Source organism: Salvia splendens, chromosome 17, assembly GCF_004379255.2.
Source record: "Salvia splendens isolate huo1 chromosome 17, SspV2, whole genome shotgun sequence".
NCBI lineage: Eukaryota > Viridiplantae > Streptophyta > Magnoliopsida > Lamiales > Lamiaceae > Salvia > Salvia splendens.
Genome location: NC_056048.1, coordinates 8748107 through 8762926, shown reverse-complemented (window position 1 = coordinate 8762926; position 14820 = coordinate 8748107). Strand labels below are relative to the sequence as shown.

General features: G+C 41.0%; 1 protein-coding gene across 1 annotated transcript; it reads right to left on the bottom strand.

Annotated features, from left to right (window-relative positions):
* Positions 1 to 6598: 6598 nt before the first annotated feature.
* Positions 6599 to 8768, bottom strand: LOC121773388 (glucan endo-1,3-beta-glucosidase 2-like). The gene is made up of 4 exons (XM_042170239.1): positions 8692 to 8768; positions 7028 to 8230; positions 6912 to 6945; positions 6599 to 6830 (listed from the first exon to the last, which is right to left on the bottom strand). Exons 1-4 carry the CDS (start codon positions 8747 to 8749, stop codon positions 6692 to 6694), a joined length of 1434 nt encoding a protein of 477 aa, XP_042026173.1. The 5' UTR covers positions 8750 to 8768; the 3' UTR covers positions 6599 to 6691.
* Between the last annotated feature and the right edge of the window lie 6052 nt (positions 8769 to 14820).

Below are 14820 nucleotides of genomic sequence, written 5' to 3'. Positions count from 1 at the left end.
CAGCAGTTCGGTCTCGGCATTCGACCGAACTAGGAGTTAGTGGACTCATGAAAGGCCTCCACGACCTCCGCTATACCCACGATCTATTTAGTGGTACGAAGCAGTTATTGAGCAGTTATTGCTCACCCACGATCTTGTTAGTGGGGCTGCAAACCACGACCTTAGTTCAATGTATAAATAGAACTTAGATCAGATAGAAAAGGGTTAAGCTCTCTAGAGATAAAATACCATATAGCAAGTCTGTGTTGTAAGCTGTAATCCCAGATCAAGCAATACAATCTTGCCCTCCCTTCTTCCCGTGGACGTAGATTTACTTCAGTAAATCGAACCACGTAAATTCTTTGTGTCGTAATCTTCATTCTCTACCAGCATTTACTAACATCAGAAATTCGCGGATCCATCATTGAACTTGATCCTTATAGTGAGGTGATAAAGGATGATATCTTGGAAATTGCGAGAAGAGTTAACGTCGTCGATTTTAATTTCATTCCTAGAGCTTGTAATCGCGTTGCTCACTTGTTATTTAGGTGTCCAACTTTATGAGTGTAAATTTTATTCCTAAAACTATTGTATCAGAAAAAACATCCTAATATAGAATTGCATTTCAATTTTGATAAATGCACACATACACAAACTATAAACGCAGCACTCATATACACACATAATATGCATATTGCACACACAAGTCGTATACAATAGGTAACACTAAGACACATACAATACAGTACACACAACATAAAATATATACTAGCACAAATAGGATAGGAGACACAAGAGACATAACACACGTACAAACTTGTGTCTTTGAGGTGTGTGAAGTACGTGTGCTTGGTAATTGTTGTCTATAGTAAATGTACCAATACTTGTACCAATACTTTAGGGTTTGTTTGGTTTTAATGAAAAGGCTTGAAAAGCCCACTGTTCGACACACCCAACTAATTCATTTGTTTCTTCACCTCTTGAGTTTCGTAACCACGCCTTAGACCATCAGCACTGGGGCGCCCTAAGGCGCGCCACATCATCAATTTTGTAATATTTACAAAATACATACGAATTAAAAAAAAACTAAAATACATTTAAAATACGAATTTTAAAAACTTCATTCATTTAATAAAAATTAATACATTACAATGCGAAATAATAAAAAACGCAAACTCAGCGACGGCGGTTACGAGCCCACACTTCTTCAATCATGTCGCTCATGAGCTGCGCATGCTCCTGTTGGTTGCGCATTGAGGTCTGCCTAGATAAAACCTCATCGAAACCTAACGGTAACCCTCTATCGGGTGTCTCGGTCGATGTGCCGGCAGAGCTAGATGCACGGTCGTCGTCATTCCAATCGGTGATGCTTCCGCCTTCACTCTCGACTATCATATTGTGCATGATTATGCACGCATATATGACATCGGCGATGACTTCCTTGTACCAGAAACGAGCCGGCCCTTTCACAATTGCCCACCGTGATTGGAGCACCCCAAATGCCCGCTCTACATCCTTCCGCGCCGCCTCTTGCTTTTGCGCAAATAAAACCCTCTTCTCACCAATCGGGCAGCTGACTGTCTTTAGGAAAACTGGCCACCGTGGGTAGATGCCGTCGGCCAAGTAGTACCCCATATGGTATTGTCGTCTGTTGGCAGTAAACTCTATGGCCGGGCCGTTGCCGTTACATTGGTCGGTGAAGAGAGTGGACGAGTTGAGGACGTTGATGTCGTTGTTCGACCCGGCTACACCGAAGTAAGCATGCCAGATCCAAAGCCGATAGTCAGCGACGGCTTCGAGTATCATCGCCGGGTGGCTGCCATTGTATCCACTTGTGAATTGGCCTCTCCACGCCCTCGGACAGTTCTTCCACTGCCAGTGCATACAGTCGATGCTCCCGAGCATCCCAGGAAACCCGTTCACCGTCTCGTGCATCTGCATCAAACCCTGGCAATCAGTGGCAGTCGGCTTGCGCAAATATGTGTCGCCATAGGCCTCTACTATCCCCCGACAAAAGTACTTCAGACACTCGCGGCCTGTAGTCTCCCCACAGTGGAGGTACTCGTCAAAAAGGTCCGCCGTGGTGCCGTATGCCAACTGACGAATAGCAGTCGTGCACTTTTGCAATGGTGTAAGGCCGGGTTTCCCGATGGCGTCCTCCCGAAACGTGAAGTATTCTTCACGTGAAGACAATGTACGAACAATGTTGAGAAAAAAGTACCTCGACATTCAAAACCGGCGGCGGAAAACAGTCGGGCCCCAACGTGGTTGATCGGCAAAATAGTCTTCAACCAGACGCCTGTGAGCTTCCTCGTGGTTGCGTCGGACATACGTCCTAGGTCGAATAGGACGATGGACTTGCTCAGCCGCCGCCTTCTCGCGCTGCATTTGCGAATAGCATGCCGCCATGGCCTCTTCAACGGCTGCATCTAATGCTTCGTCAATCGAACGACCGGAATCAGACGAACTAGAACTATTGGTGTCTTCGCCGGGATTCATTTTCGTTGGATGTTGAGAGATAGTCGATATGTTCGTATGCACAACTGAATGAGAAACGAGATTTATATAAAAAAACGAAATCGTGTGCCATCGTCCGCGGCCTTCACAATGGGGCGGACGATGACCATCGTCCACGACCATCGTCCGCAATGAGGCGGACGATGGCCATCGTCCGCGGTTTAAGTCGCGCCCGAAGCATAGGCCGCAACTATCGTCCGCAGCCTATGCCACACACCCACAGTGGGGGCGGACGATGCGCGCCATCGGGCGTGCTATCGTCCGCCCATTGCGGATGGTCTTAGGCTCAATAGCCTATTTTCCTTGCTTTTAATTTATCAATTGGGATTCGAGTATATTAGCCAACTTTTAAGAGCTGTTTTTTGAGTAATTTTGAGGATTTACTGATTATTTTGATGTTAACACCAATTGGTTTTGTAAATTACGCCCTTGAGAACTTGCTCGTTGCAGTTTCTACAGCATCGCCCTCTCCACAATTTAAGAAAAAGAAGTTATTGCCTAATTGTTCCAATTGATTGAATTAGGATTGAGCTAGTAAATGTGATAATAATAGTATTACAAATGGTAAATGTATTTACATTCGCTGACACTTTGAATGTATGATTACCATAAATTTATGATTAAACAAAATTTAGTTATTCTCAACAACAATTAAGCAATAGAAGTTCATTCCAAAATATAAAGAAAAAATGGCAAACAAATCCAAAGGAAAATATATCAAAAAAATGTACGAAAACAATGGCAAAACTCTAAACAATTTAAAAACAAGCTCTCAGTAAAAGGCCACGGTTTTTCCACATCAGAAAACTGATCGGTAATTCCGATAAGATTTTAATCGAAAGGAAATAGTTTATCACAAAATCTGCCCTCCCACTTTGAACAGATCGATAGAGCTCTCATCTTAAATCAATACATAAAAGATTCATAAAGCCGCCGCCAATCAGATCCAAAGTAAAACGGCAGAAAATTCCTAACTAAAATCAAATCGAAAATGTGCAGACCAACCAGCTTCTCGTCGGTGTGGTTAAAGCAAGTGAATCATCATCGAGCCAATTCCAAAACCAAATTAAATAGAAATAAAAAAAGCAGGAAAATGGTAGAAAGAAACCCTCAATGTGGAACCTAACGAGAAAACGCAGGAACCACTGCGAAAATTGGATCTGCGCGTCCATAGGTATCGATTATTTAGCATCTTTTCGAAGGATCTCTGTGATTTTACTATCCTAAAAAAAATCCGAGAAAATCGTAGATGATGCAAACTACTATAGTATTAAAATTAAAATAAATCCATGAACGATATGTTGAGGAAATGAGCATTTATATTGAAAAATGAGCGGCGAAGAATTTGGGAAATTAGGGTTTTTAATGAGGATTGTGTTTGGGCCTTTGTTTTAGATTCAAATGAGTCAATTCTAGCAAGCCCGTTCCAATCGTTCATTTATAGTACTACACCATAAGCTAACATAGATAAAAGTACAATACTACTCCTACTCCTACTCCTACTCCTACTCCTACTCCTTCCGTCCTAGGCCTGCATATTCGGCAGATTCCGATTCTAACCGGATCTGTAAATCGGTTTCAAATTTTTCATAATCCTAAAATCGGGATCGGAACTGACCGATTCCAGTTCGAACCGGAATCGATATTTAATTTTAATCCAATTTATTTATAATTTTAAATAATTCAATACTAATAAAATCATAATCCAACATCTGGATATATAACAAATACTTAATACCTAAAAATTTAAATAAATACACAAAAAATACAAACCAACAATATAGTAATATTCATATATGGGTAAGAGTTATGCCAAGTGTAGTAGGTCAGACTAGTTTATGTTGGCAATTCTTTTATAAAAATAGAACTTTTAAAATTGAATTCCATTTTCCTATTTTTTGCTAAATAAATATTGAATGGAATTTTCAATACTAATTGATCTTGTTGCACTTTTTTGTTCAATACGGAACAGTTAATAAACCATTTACAAAAAGTTTAAAATCGTATATTAAATGAATTGTTACATAAATTTGTTATAAAGTTAAATTTCTATCATTGAAATGATATTGTATTTGTATAGTTCTTTTGAAAATTAAAAACAAACTGATGATATTCTACTCATAGTAGTAATTCATAAAAAATGTATTGGGGAAATAATTATAGATTCAAAGCATCACGGTTTAAATATTTTAAATACTTCATAAAACAAAGCTCGCAAATTTAACACTGTTTAAATCTTAAAATCAAACAATGTTTCAAATTATTTATTTCAATTCAATATTAATTCAATTAAGTTAGATTTATTAGTATATTAAATTTTAAAAAAATTAAATTGAATTGTAATTCGGTTCCCGGTTAGGAACCGGAACTTGTTTTGTATAAAAAGTTGGAACCGGAACTGGAACTGGTTTTCCGGTTCCTCAATTAACGACCGGTTTCGGTTCCGGCTAGCCGAGAACCGGGGAACCGTTTAAGCACCCCTACTCCGTTCTATAGTAGTGAAGTCATTTTGTCATTTTGGTATGTTCCATAATAGTTGAGTAATTTCCTTTTTTAGTAAAAGTCTAATACATTTCTTCTCACTTACTTTAATCTCTCTACACATATCTTCTCTCTTCATCTTTCTCTTTATACTTTTTTTCATTTCCTACTTTATTCTTCCTTTAATTAACTCACTTAACAAAAATTTTCTTAAATTCGTCCCGAAAAGAAACGACTCCACTACCACAGAACGGAGGAAGTATAATTTTTCCTAAAAATTTTCTTAAATCCCGCGCTGAAAAGAAACGCCTCCACTACCACAGAACGGAAGAAGTATAATTTTTCCTATAAATTTTTTTAAATTCCGTGCTGAAAAGAAACGCCTCGCCTCCACTACCACATAACGGAAGAAGTATATTTTTTCCTATAAATTTTCATAAATCCCGTGCTGAAAAGAAACGCATCCACTACCACAGAACGGAGGAAGTATAATTTTTCGTATAATTTTTTTTAAATTCCGTGCTAAAAAGAAACGCCTCGCCTCCACTACCACATAACGGAGGAAGTATAATTTTTCCTATAAATTTCTAAATTGTGTACAAAATAATTTGATCAAATTTCATGACTTGATAATTTTCCACTAATACAAAATTACAAATAATGATAAATCGACCATTTATCCCATACACCCCAAATATAAATCACATTCCTTCTATGACTTTGTACATGAAAGTTTTTCTATAACTTACAATATTCATCACATATTTAAATTGTAACTCTTATTCTATGTACATTCTATCAATTATTTTAAAATTCAAAATATCTATAAAATGGCAAAAAATTATAGAAGTAATAGGAATGTGATTAAATGCAAACTTTATATATTATACAAACTCCAAACTATGATATGGACTGTTAGAAAATATCAGTAACAAAAAATGTCAACGCAGTGTCAACAGTTGACGTTGTGTTGATATTATGTTGACATTGGTTGACATCAAAATTTTTGAAATTTTACACTGTGTTGAATTGTGTTGACACTGTATTGAAAAGTTTGGAGTTTGTACAATATATAAGTTTGCATTTTATCGGTACCCGGAAGTAATAAATTTATAATCAGTTAATGATTAGCCAAAACTATACCTGTTTATTTGTGACGTAGTAAAAAAATGAGCTTTATCGAACTCCATTGAAAAACACATAGTTAAATAATTTCTGATCATATTTTTACAAAGTACTAGAATATATTATGGCACTCCCTCCGTCACACAAAGATTGTCTCATTTTGAATGTGCATGAGTTTTAAGAGATGTAATAAAAAGTTAGTTGAAAAAGTGGGTCCTACTTTTATATATTAGTTTTATAATAAAATGTAAGTAAGAATGAGTTAGTGGAATATGAGGTCCACTACTAAAAATGATAAAAAGTGAAATGAGACAAATTTTGTGGGACGGATGAAAAATGGAAAAATTGGATAATCTTTGTAAGACGGAGGGAGTATCTTTCTAATTTCTTTACATTCATCGTACGCTTTATATGTAGTTCATTCTTCATTGAAACTTTAGTTAAAATACCAAATCCATATTAATTTAAGTTCTCTGTCCGTTGAGATTTGACAAACTGAAATTGAAATTCCAACTTTTATTCCCACAAAATCAATCTTAAAAGAAAACAACACTATCTTTTCATCACCTAACTTCACAAGCAACACACACTAAAACAGAAGAGCAACACATCCAAGCGCAAATCTAGTAGCTGATAACGAATAACCATAAGCCAAGCTAGCAGAAGAGTAAGAGCTCTCCGAATCCATAGCCGGAGCTGTGCTGTTAAGCCTGCTCCCATTTTTATCACTGCACAAACAAATTCATTCAACCATCATCATATTTATCCAATTGAACCTTTTCAATCGGAAAATTACTAGTTATACAAACCTGGCAGCTTGAGAAGTTATGCAGGAACCATGATCTGCATCAATCAAAACCAGATAATTAAAGCACACAAATTAATCTTGCTAAAAAAAATTTAATTTGTAGTAGTATGATTTTACTGGGAGTGGTGGAAGTGATGGTGGCCACTCCATTGAAATCACAGCTCCCCTCAGCCCTGCCCATCGCCTGATAATACGAGTCGAAAGCATATGTGGCATGCGCCGACAACGTATCCGGCTCAAAGCAGGGCTGCCCCTCCATCAGCGCCGAGCAGTCCACTCCCCCTGCCCCACACGCCCAGTCCAGCGCCGCCTGCACCGCCTCCTCATCGGCCCCCGCCTTGGCCGCGCAGTATGTCTCATTCCTGCTCCCGAATTCCATCGTATAAACAGCTTCTCCATTTGCTTCAAACAATCCCCAATTCTGAGATTCGGGTTTGGAAGCTAGGTCGTAGAGCTCGTAAATGTAGGCGCTGACTGCGACGCCGGGACGCCCGGGGGTCCCACTTTTGTTCTTCATCAAATGTTGGACTAGATTCGTATTGTAGGTCCTCGCATTGTCCGACGTGGCATCAGCATTACTGCCGCCCTGGGACGGCCAGCCGGTCTCTGACACGGTTATAGGGACGTTATTGAAGTTGAGGTTAGCCATCGCAGAGTAGGCGGCGTCCACCATCGCATCGAATGCGTTGTCATAGCGGAGGCTAGTGTTTGCATCGACAACTTGTTTATTTGGCGGGAGGGGCTTGAAGAGCGCGTAGTCTAACGAGACAGAGGCGTTGGATCTCGCGTGTTCGAGGTAGGGGTATATGGAGATCATGAAGTGGGAGTTTGTGGATTGTAGGAATTTGAGGAGGGGGATGAGGATTGGGTTTAGGGATTTGTTGAAGTGGGCTTGAGAGGGAGGGAAGGGGTTGAGGATGGTTGTGTAGGGGAGAGGTGCTGAGATTTTGATCTGTTTTTCGAGATTTGCGTGTGAGAGAGCAGAGTGCACGTGTTTGAGGGCGTTGGGGAGAAGGGGCGTTAGGGCGTCGGCGGTGCCGATGCAGATTGTTGTGATGTTTGTGTGAGGGTAGTGTGCTAGGACGTTTTGGGAGAGCCATTTTGTGGCGGTGGAGTTGGATTGGGATATGGTGAGTATTTCGTCGTTGGGGACGGAGACCGAGACTTCGATGCTTGTGTTTGCGAGGGCTAGGAGCATGTCGGCGTCCGCGTCGTAGAGGCGGACATGGTTGATTTGGTGGGACTCGAGGAGGGCTGCCACCTCCGTCGGGTGTAGCATCGACGAGATATTTGCTCCGATGTTGACGCCCACGAACACGTCTGTCAAAGTGAGACCGTTTTGTTAATGTAGTGGCTGATCAAGAATTCTTGTGAGGGGCTAAGCAGACTATTATCCCCTTATAAATGTGTGAAGATCAACTTTTTTATGACAAATTTTCAAATTTAAGTCTCTAAAAAACCAAAAAAAACAAAGATGTAAACTGGGGGGGGCTCGAGCCCACCCTAGCTCCGACCATGGATTGATAATATTGTCGCATGCAGTAAGGGTGCTAAGATCAATTTTTCATGACAAAATCTCAAATTTAAGAGTAAAAAAATCAAGGTAAATATAAAAAGGCTCGAGACCACCCTAGCTCCTACCATGCACTTACAATATTGTCGCATGCAACAAGGGTGCCAAGATTTAAAAAATTGACAAAATTTCAAATTTATTAGGTTAATAATCATGTATAATATTAGAAAAGATGTGTTTTTATATGAGAAGATGTTGTGATTTGTACCTTCAGCAGCTGCAATTGAGAGTGTGGAGGCCAAAAGAAACAACACTAGTATTTCCATGTTTGCTTGTTCTTCTAGCTTGAGAGGCTATTAAAACAAATGTGGAAAAGCAAGAAAATTTAAGAAGATAAAAAGGGTGTGGGTAAAAATGCAAAAGTAAATGGAATAACAACTTTTCTAGAAAATTAATAAAGTAGTGCAAATGCAAAAGGAAAAAAAAGGGAATTCAGGAGGTTAAAATTTGTGAGCATCAATAAGAAAAGTATTATCCAAATTGTAAAGAAACATCCTCATTTGTCATGTTCTTCTCTTTAATGCTTTTCACTTTGGAATTTAATCTTTTCGTTAGTATCCACTGTCACTATCAGTATGCAGTGTGTGATTCGATGATTCTACATTGAGTTTTAGAGGTAATTTGTGTATATGATAAGATAGCCCTTAAAAGATGGCTATTTATTAGCCTCTTTGTAATTAGTAATAATATCATTATTGTCTCTTTAGGACAAATAAAAACTATGTCAATAAAATCCAACCCCTGCCGATTGCTCTATAGCGCTTTAGACCATCCACAACGGGACTCGCCGGCGTCTCGCGTCTCGTCTCAGCGAGACGAGACCCCGGCGAGACGCGTTGCAGCCTCCATCTCGTCCCGTCTCGTCGCGCGTCTCGTCGCGCGACTCGACTCGCCGAGCCAGGAGACGAGCTGGCTCGCCACGCGCCTCGGCGACGTGGCGCAGCCCGGCGTCGTGCGTGACGCCCACTCGCCGGCCCGCGAGTGGGCGTCGTCACGTGCTGACGCAATAAATATTTTTTTTTTTAAAAAATTCGAATTTAAATAAAAAAAAATTTTGTAACGGTATTATTACCGTTTTTTTGTTTTTTTTTATATTTTTTTTGTTTTTTATTAAATTTTTTACTCTATAAATACTCCTAAACCCATCCTCATTTACACACAACTACACATCTATTCTTCATATCATCTAAATTTTCTCTCAAATTTTCGCTGAAATTTTCATAACCCAACTCAAGATGTCCGGCGACGGCGAGGGCAACTATGGCGGCTCCGGCTCCGGCGGGTGGGATCTCAACTCATTCGGCGATTGGGAGAACATGATCAACACATTGGGCGGTGGAGGTTCGTCAACGCCGGGGACCCAGGGTTCGGCGACGCCGGGGGGGTACCAACCACCCAATTTTGATCTTGATGCATATGTTCGTCCCAACGTCCCGCGGTTTTCGCAGGGATTATCCCAGATCCGGGAGGATTTTCCAGTTGATCCCACGCCGGGAGTAGGCCGAGGCGGTGGAGGTGGGCGAGGCGGTGGAGGTGGCCGAGGCAGTGTACAACCCCAGACGGGCGAGGACGAGGAGGAAGAAGAGGAAGAGGAAGAGGATCTTGGCCGACATCCGTACAACAACCTCGAAACGATGGCGGTGTACAACGCCTGGATCACGGTCTCGTACGATCCCATCGTCGGGAATCAACAAACCCGGAAGTGTTTCTGGGAAAAGGTTGTCGAGGTCTACCACCAAATAAAGCCGAACCGCTCCCGCAAGCGCACAGTTAAAATGATCCGCTGTCACTTTGACCGAGTCGACCGACAGGTCAAAAAATTCTGCGGCATCTACTCGGCGGAAGAGGCGCGCTACCAAAGCGGCGCCACGGCCACCGACATTTTGACGTCCGCTTTGCGCGCCTACTACCAGGACGAGGGACATCAATTCAGATTTGTTGATGTTTGGCGCGCCGTCAAGGACGAGGAACGATGGGCCGGCGGTTTCCGCTCCAGCTCGGGCTCAAACTCGAAGCGCACGAAGCATACGGCGAGTGGCCAATACTCGTCTAGTGCTGGTGCGTCTGGTGGTGACACTGCTGAAGGCATCAGCCAACATGATGCTGAATCCCATGAGTTTGCGGGTACGGTCGGCGATGCAGGAGGATCAGCGAGTAGGCGCCGTCGGCCGCAAGGGACGAAGGCGGCGAAAGCGGCTAGAGCAAGGAAGGGCCGAGGCGAATCAAGCCAGCCGGCCTCAGGATCGGGCTCGCGAGGAGGCTCGGACACACTTATGGTGGCGTACATGACCGCCACAATGGCGGACACTTCCCGCTTCTCGCACTCCCAATACGCGGCCTGGTGGAACGGAATTGTGCATATGGCAGCACAACTTGGCCTTCCGACTCCCCCTCAACCTCGACCGCCTCCGGAGGATGATTAGCCCTTCCGATTAATTTTTTTTTATTTTGTGTGTTTTTTTATTTTGTGTGTTTTTTTATTTTGTGTGTTTTTTTTATTTTGTGTGTTTTTTTTATTTTGTGTGTTTTTTAATTTTGTTTTAATTTTAATAAAGTGTGTTTGTTTAAATTGAATTGGGTTTTAAAAAAAATTATAAATTAAATTGAATGAATAGTAATTAAGAGACGGTATAGAGACGGTTAAGAGACGGAGCGTTGCAGCCTCCGTCTCTTAGTTAAGAGATGGAGGAAAAAAGGACAGTGGGGCCCTCAAATAGTGCTCAAATAGTAGTTAAGAGACGGTTTAAGAGACGGTATAGAGACAGCGTTGTGGATGGCCTTAGCCCTGTGTTACACAGATTTTCGATTTAACATAATTATATCACAAATCAACCTGAACTGATGTTATTTTGAATCGAATGTATTTATTTGGGAACATAAATAACAACAAAATTTTTCAGAACTGGGGAATGGGGATAGAGTGAGTAGTTTTTCTTCAACTTATAATAAAGTGGGCCCTAACTTATATATTTTTTAGCATGATATCCCAAACAACTTTGCAATCGTTTTTGACCCAATGTAATAGCCCAAACCACTCCTTGGATCGGGGCAAAATTCTACGGCGAATCATCAAAATAGTATTAATAAAAATTAAAAATAAATCCGGAACATTCATTTAATTTAACATAACAGATTTATGAACCAAATAGATAAGTTATTAATTCCCACACCTAAGATTATTCCTTCAAACAGTTTTGCATGGATGTATTATAATTCGACCAATATAAACTGTAAATTTAAATTTGATATTTTATATGCTCCCTTCGTCCATGAAATATTGTTCAAGTTTGATACGGCGCGAGTTTTAAGAAATATGAAGAAAAATGAGTTGAAAAAGTTAGTGGAATGATGGTCCCACATTTATATACTAGTTTTATAATGAGCAAATTCCCTGTAAAGTCATGAACTTTCAACATAATTTAGTTTTTCCCGTTAACTTTAAATGTTGCATGAAAAGTCATGAACTTTATTGAACTGTGAAAATTTCCCATCCGACCAGACCTGATAGATTTCCGACACAATTACTTATCCTCAGTTTATCGCGCATGTTCTTTGCATCAAGGTCATATTGCTTTATTCCCCTCGATTCGCCTACTGGCACCTTAGAGCATCCCCATCCGTGCTCTTGCCAACGAGCACGGATGTGGGCCCGGACCCACTTTTATTACTTTTTTACTCCCTGCCCTTAGGCAAGAGCACAACACCCACATTCGTGTCCTTCCGCAAGGACAAGCTCAAGGGTCCCACCATTCTATTATTCAATTTAAATAAAAATATTTTCATAAAATTAAAATGCATTAAAAATACCCGGAATAATATTACAAATTACAAAAAAATTAAAAATTACATAATTAAAATTCTAAAAACTTAAAATTACATAATTAAAATCCTAAAAATTAAAAATTACATAATTAAACACCTAAAAAATAAAAATTACATAATTAAAGGCTAAAATACCCTCGTGGAAGACTATTCATCCGGCTCTACCCCCAATGTTCTTTGGAGACCCCGTATCATTGCCACATGCGGTCGAAGTTGCTCGGGGGTCATATTTGACATATCGGCCAAATTGAGTTGGGCCAAAACCCCCCACAACGAGTTGGTGGGGGGTTGAGGTGGCACAAAGGGAGCGGGAGCGGGCTCTGAAGCGGGGGCGGATGGAGTCGCGGCGCGACGGCTGTTGGCCGTCGTCTTCTTCCTTCCTTGCGGCAGGCGTTGGGAACTACTCGGACCGGCGTCGGGGCTACCCAAGTTAGCTCCGGCGAACTGGGTGGACACCTCATCGGAGCCGGCGTCGGATAGGGATACCGACCTCGACCGTTTGCCAGAGGAGCTAGTGGAGGATGCTACGCCTCCCCTACACTTCGGATGCCCACCTCCTGCCAAACATTGAGGTACTTGAACGGTTTGTAGTGTTGGAATTGGCAGGTCGCCAATGCGGCACTGATGATGTCGACCTCGCTTCGGCCGCTCCCCGTCGACCGCTCTTCCTGGAGGTAATACCCCTGGAACTTTTAGATTTCTTCGTTTGCTCTGTATATGGCATTGCGCACCATACTCTCGTTGCGTTCGATTGTTCCAGTCGGTCGGTTTTCATTGTACCGCGACAGATGCGCCACAAAAAATGGTCCCCGGATTGGTTCGTGCCAATCTCCGAATCTTCGGAGATAGACAAAAACGTTTTGAATAATTGCTCCATCTCCCCCGGAGTGTACGGGGTGCGGACACCACGAGTAGGAAGAGTAGGAGTTTGAGAGCCGTTGCTCCCTCCCGCTCTAGGTACGGGTGGTTCGGGTGCCCACCCGTATTGCCCATCTGGGGCATCTTTGTCGTCGACCGGGTAAGGCCGGTAACCACCCGAAGCTTGCGAAATTTGGGTTTGAGGAGGGGCCGAAAATTCTGTTTCCGGACTAGGAAATGGTTGTGAACCGAACCATTCGTGGTTCCAACCGTGGGAGCCGGAGGGGTGATCGCCGGAGCCGGACATTTTTTTGTTAAGAGTGAAAGAAAGATTGAGAATTGTAAGAATGGAAATGAGAGAATTTTGATGAGAATCGTGTAATGTAGTGTGAAATTTTTTGTGTTGAAGTGGGGGTATTTATAGATGAAAATGTGTATTTTGGGGGAAAAATGAAAATTAAATTAAAAGTGGGGAGGAAACAGATATAGTTTTTTGGGAAGTGGGAAAATAATTTTTTTTTATTTTTAATCAGATTTTTTCTGATTTAAAAAAAATAAATAAATTGCAACGGATTTGCCGTTGGTCAATCAGGAGCCGCCACGTCAGCTGCTCGCTGGCACTGACGTACTCTTAGCTAAGAGCAGCGCCACGCCAGCGACAAGAGCGCAGCGGCGAGCAGCATTCCGCCACGCCGCTGGCACGGACGGACAGACGCCGTCCTTCTACTGCTGCGGATGCTCTTATCTCTCCCTACTTGGAGCTACTTATGACCTTCGCCTTACCCAAGTAATCTTCTGTTTTGCCATGTTCATGGGTCATTTAGCACTTTAAAACATGTGGATGGAGTACTTTTTTGCTCAAAATTGTCTTAAAATATGGCTACTAATTGAACTGATCATAAGCAACCCCCAATAATTATCTTTAGTTTATTTTTCTCTTAAATAGTCTTATTGATGAAGACCCCCAATAATATGGCTACTAATTGATGAAGACTGACGGATAATGTTGTGGCATGACATGTTTGTTTGATTATGTTTCCCATTTTTTTGTTCTAGTTTTAGATAGAACGCTTGTTTTATTATTTCTTTTAATTATTTATATTCTGAACTACTTGCGTACTACTAATTCACCATCTTTTTAGCCTAATCATTTTAAAACGTACTCCATTTATAAAATAATGAAGAACTTACTAAGGTCGATATTTAAGAAAATAAGTGATTAACAACGACGTGCCTTTTATCTTTCCTTTCAGTAAAAATGGTTGCCAGCTATAACGTTGTAGTTGACAACCATTTTTGCACATTAGGTCCGGAAAAATCACGACAAGTTAAAAAGAAATTTATATACAAGTTAAAAAAACTCCATTCATCCCTTACAATAGGTTTCTTTTCCTTTTTAGTTTGTCTAACTCAAGATATTCACTTTCTATATTTGGAAATAAATTTCCTCTGTTCTTATTAAAATATTCAACTACAATTTTCTCTATATTTACTTCCACTTACAACTCTTCCTAAAATCTCGTGTCACTCAAGAATGTGGACATCTTCAGTGGGACGAAGGGTGTTTAATGCGGACATTTCGTGTAAGTATGCACGATGAGGATCACTTTCTAATTAAAAATTAATCAACTTTAGTTGAAAATTATCTATGTGTTAA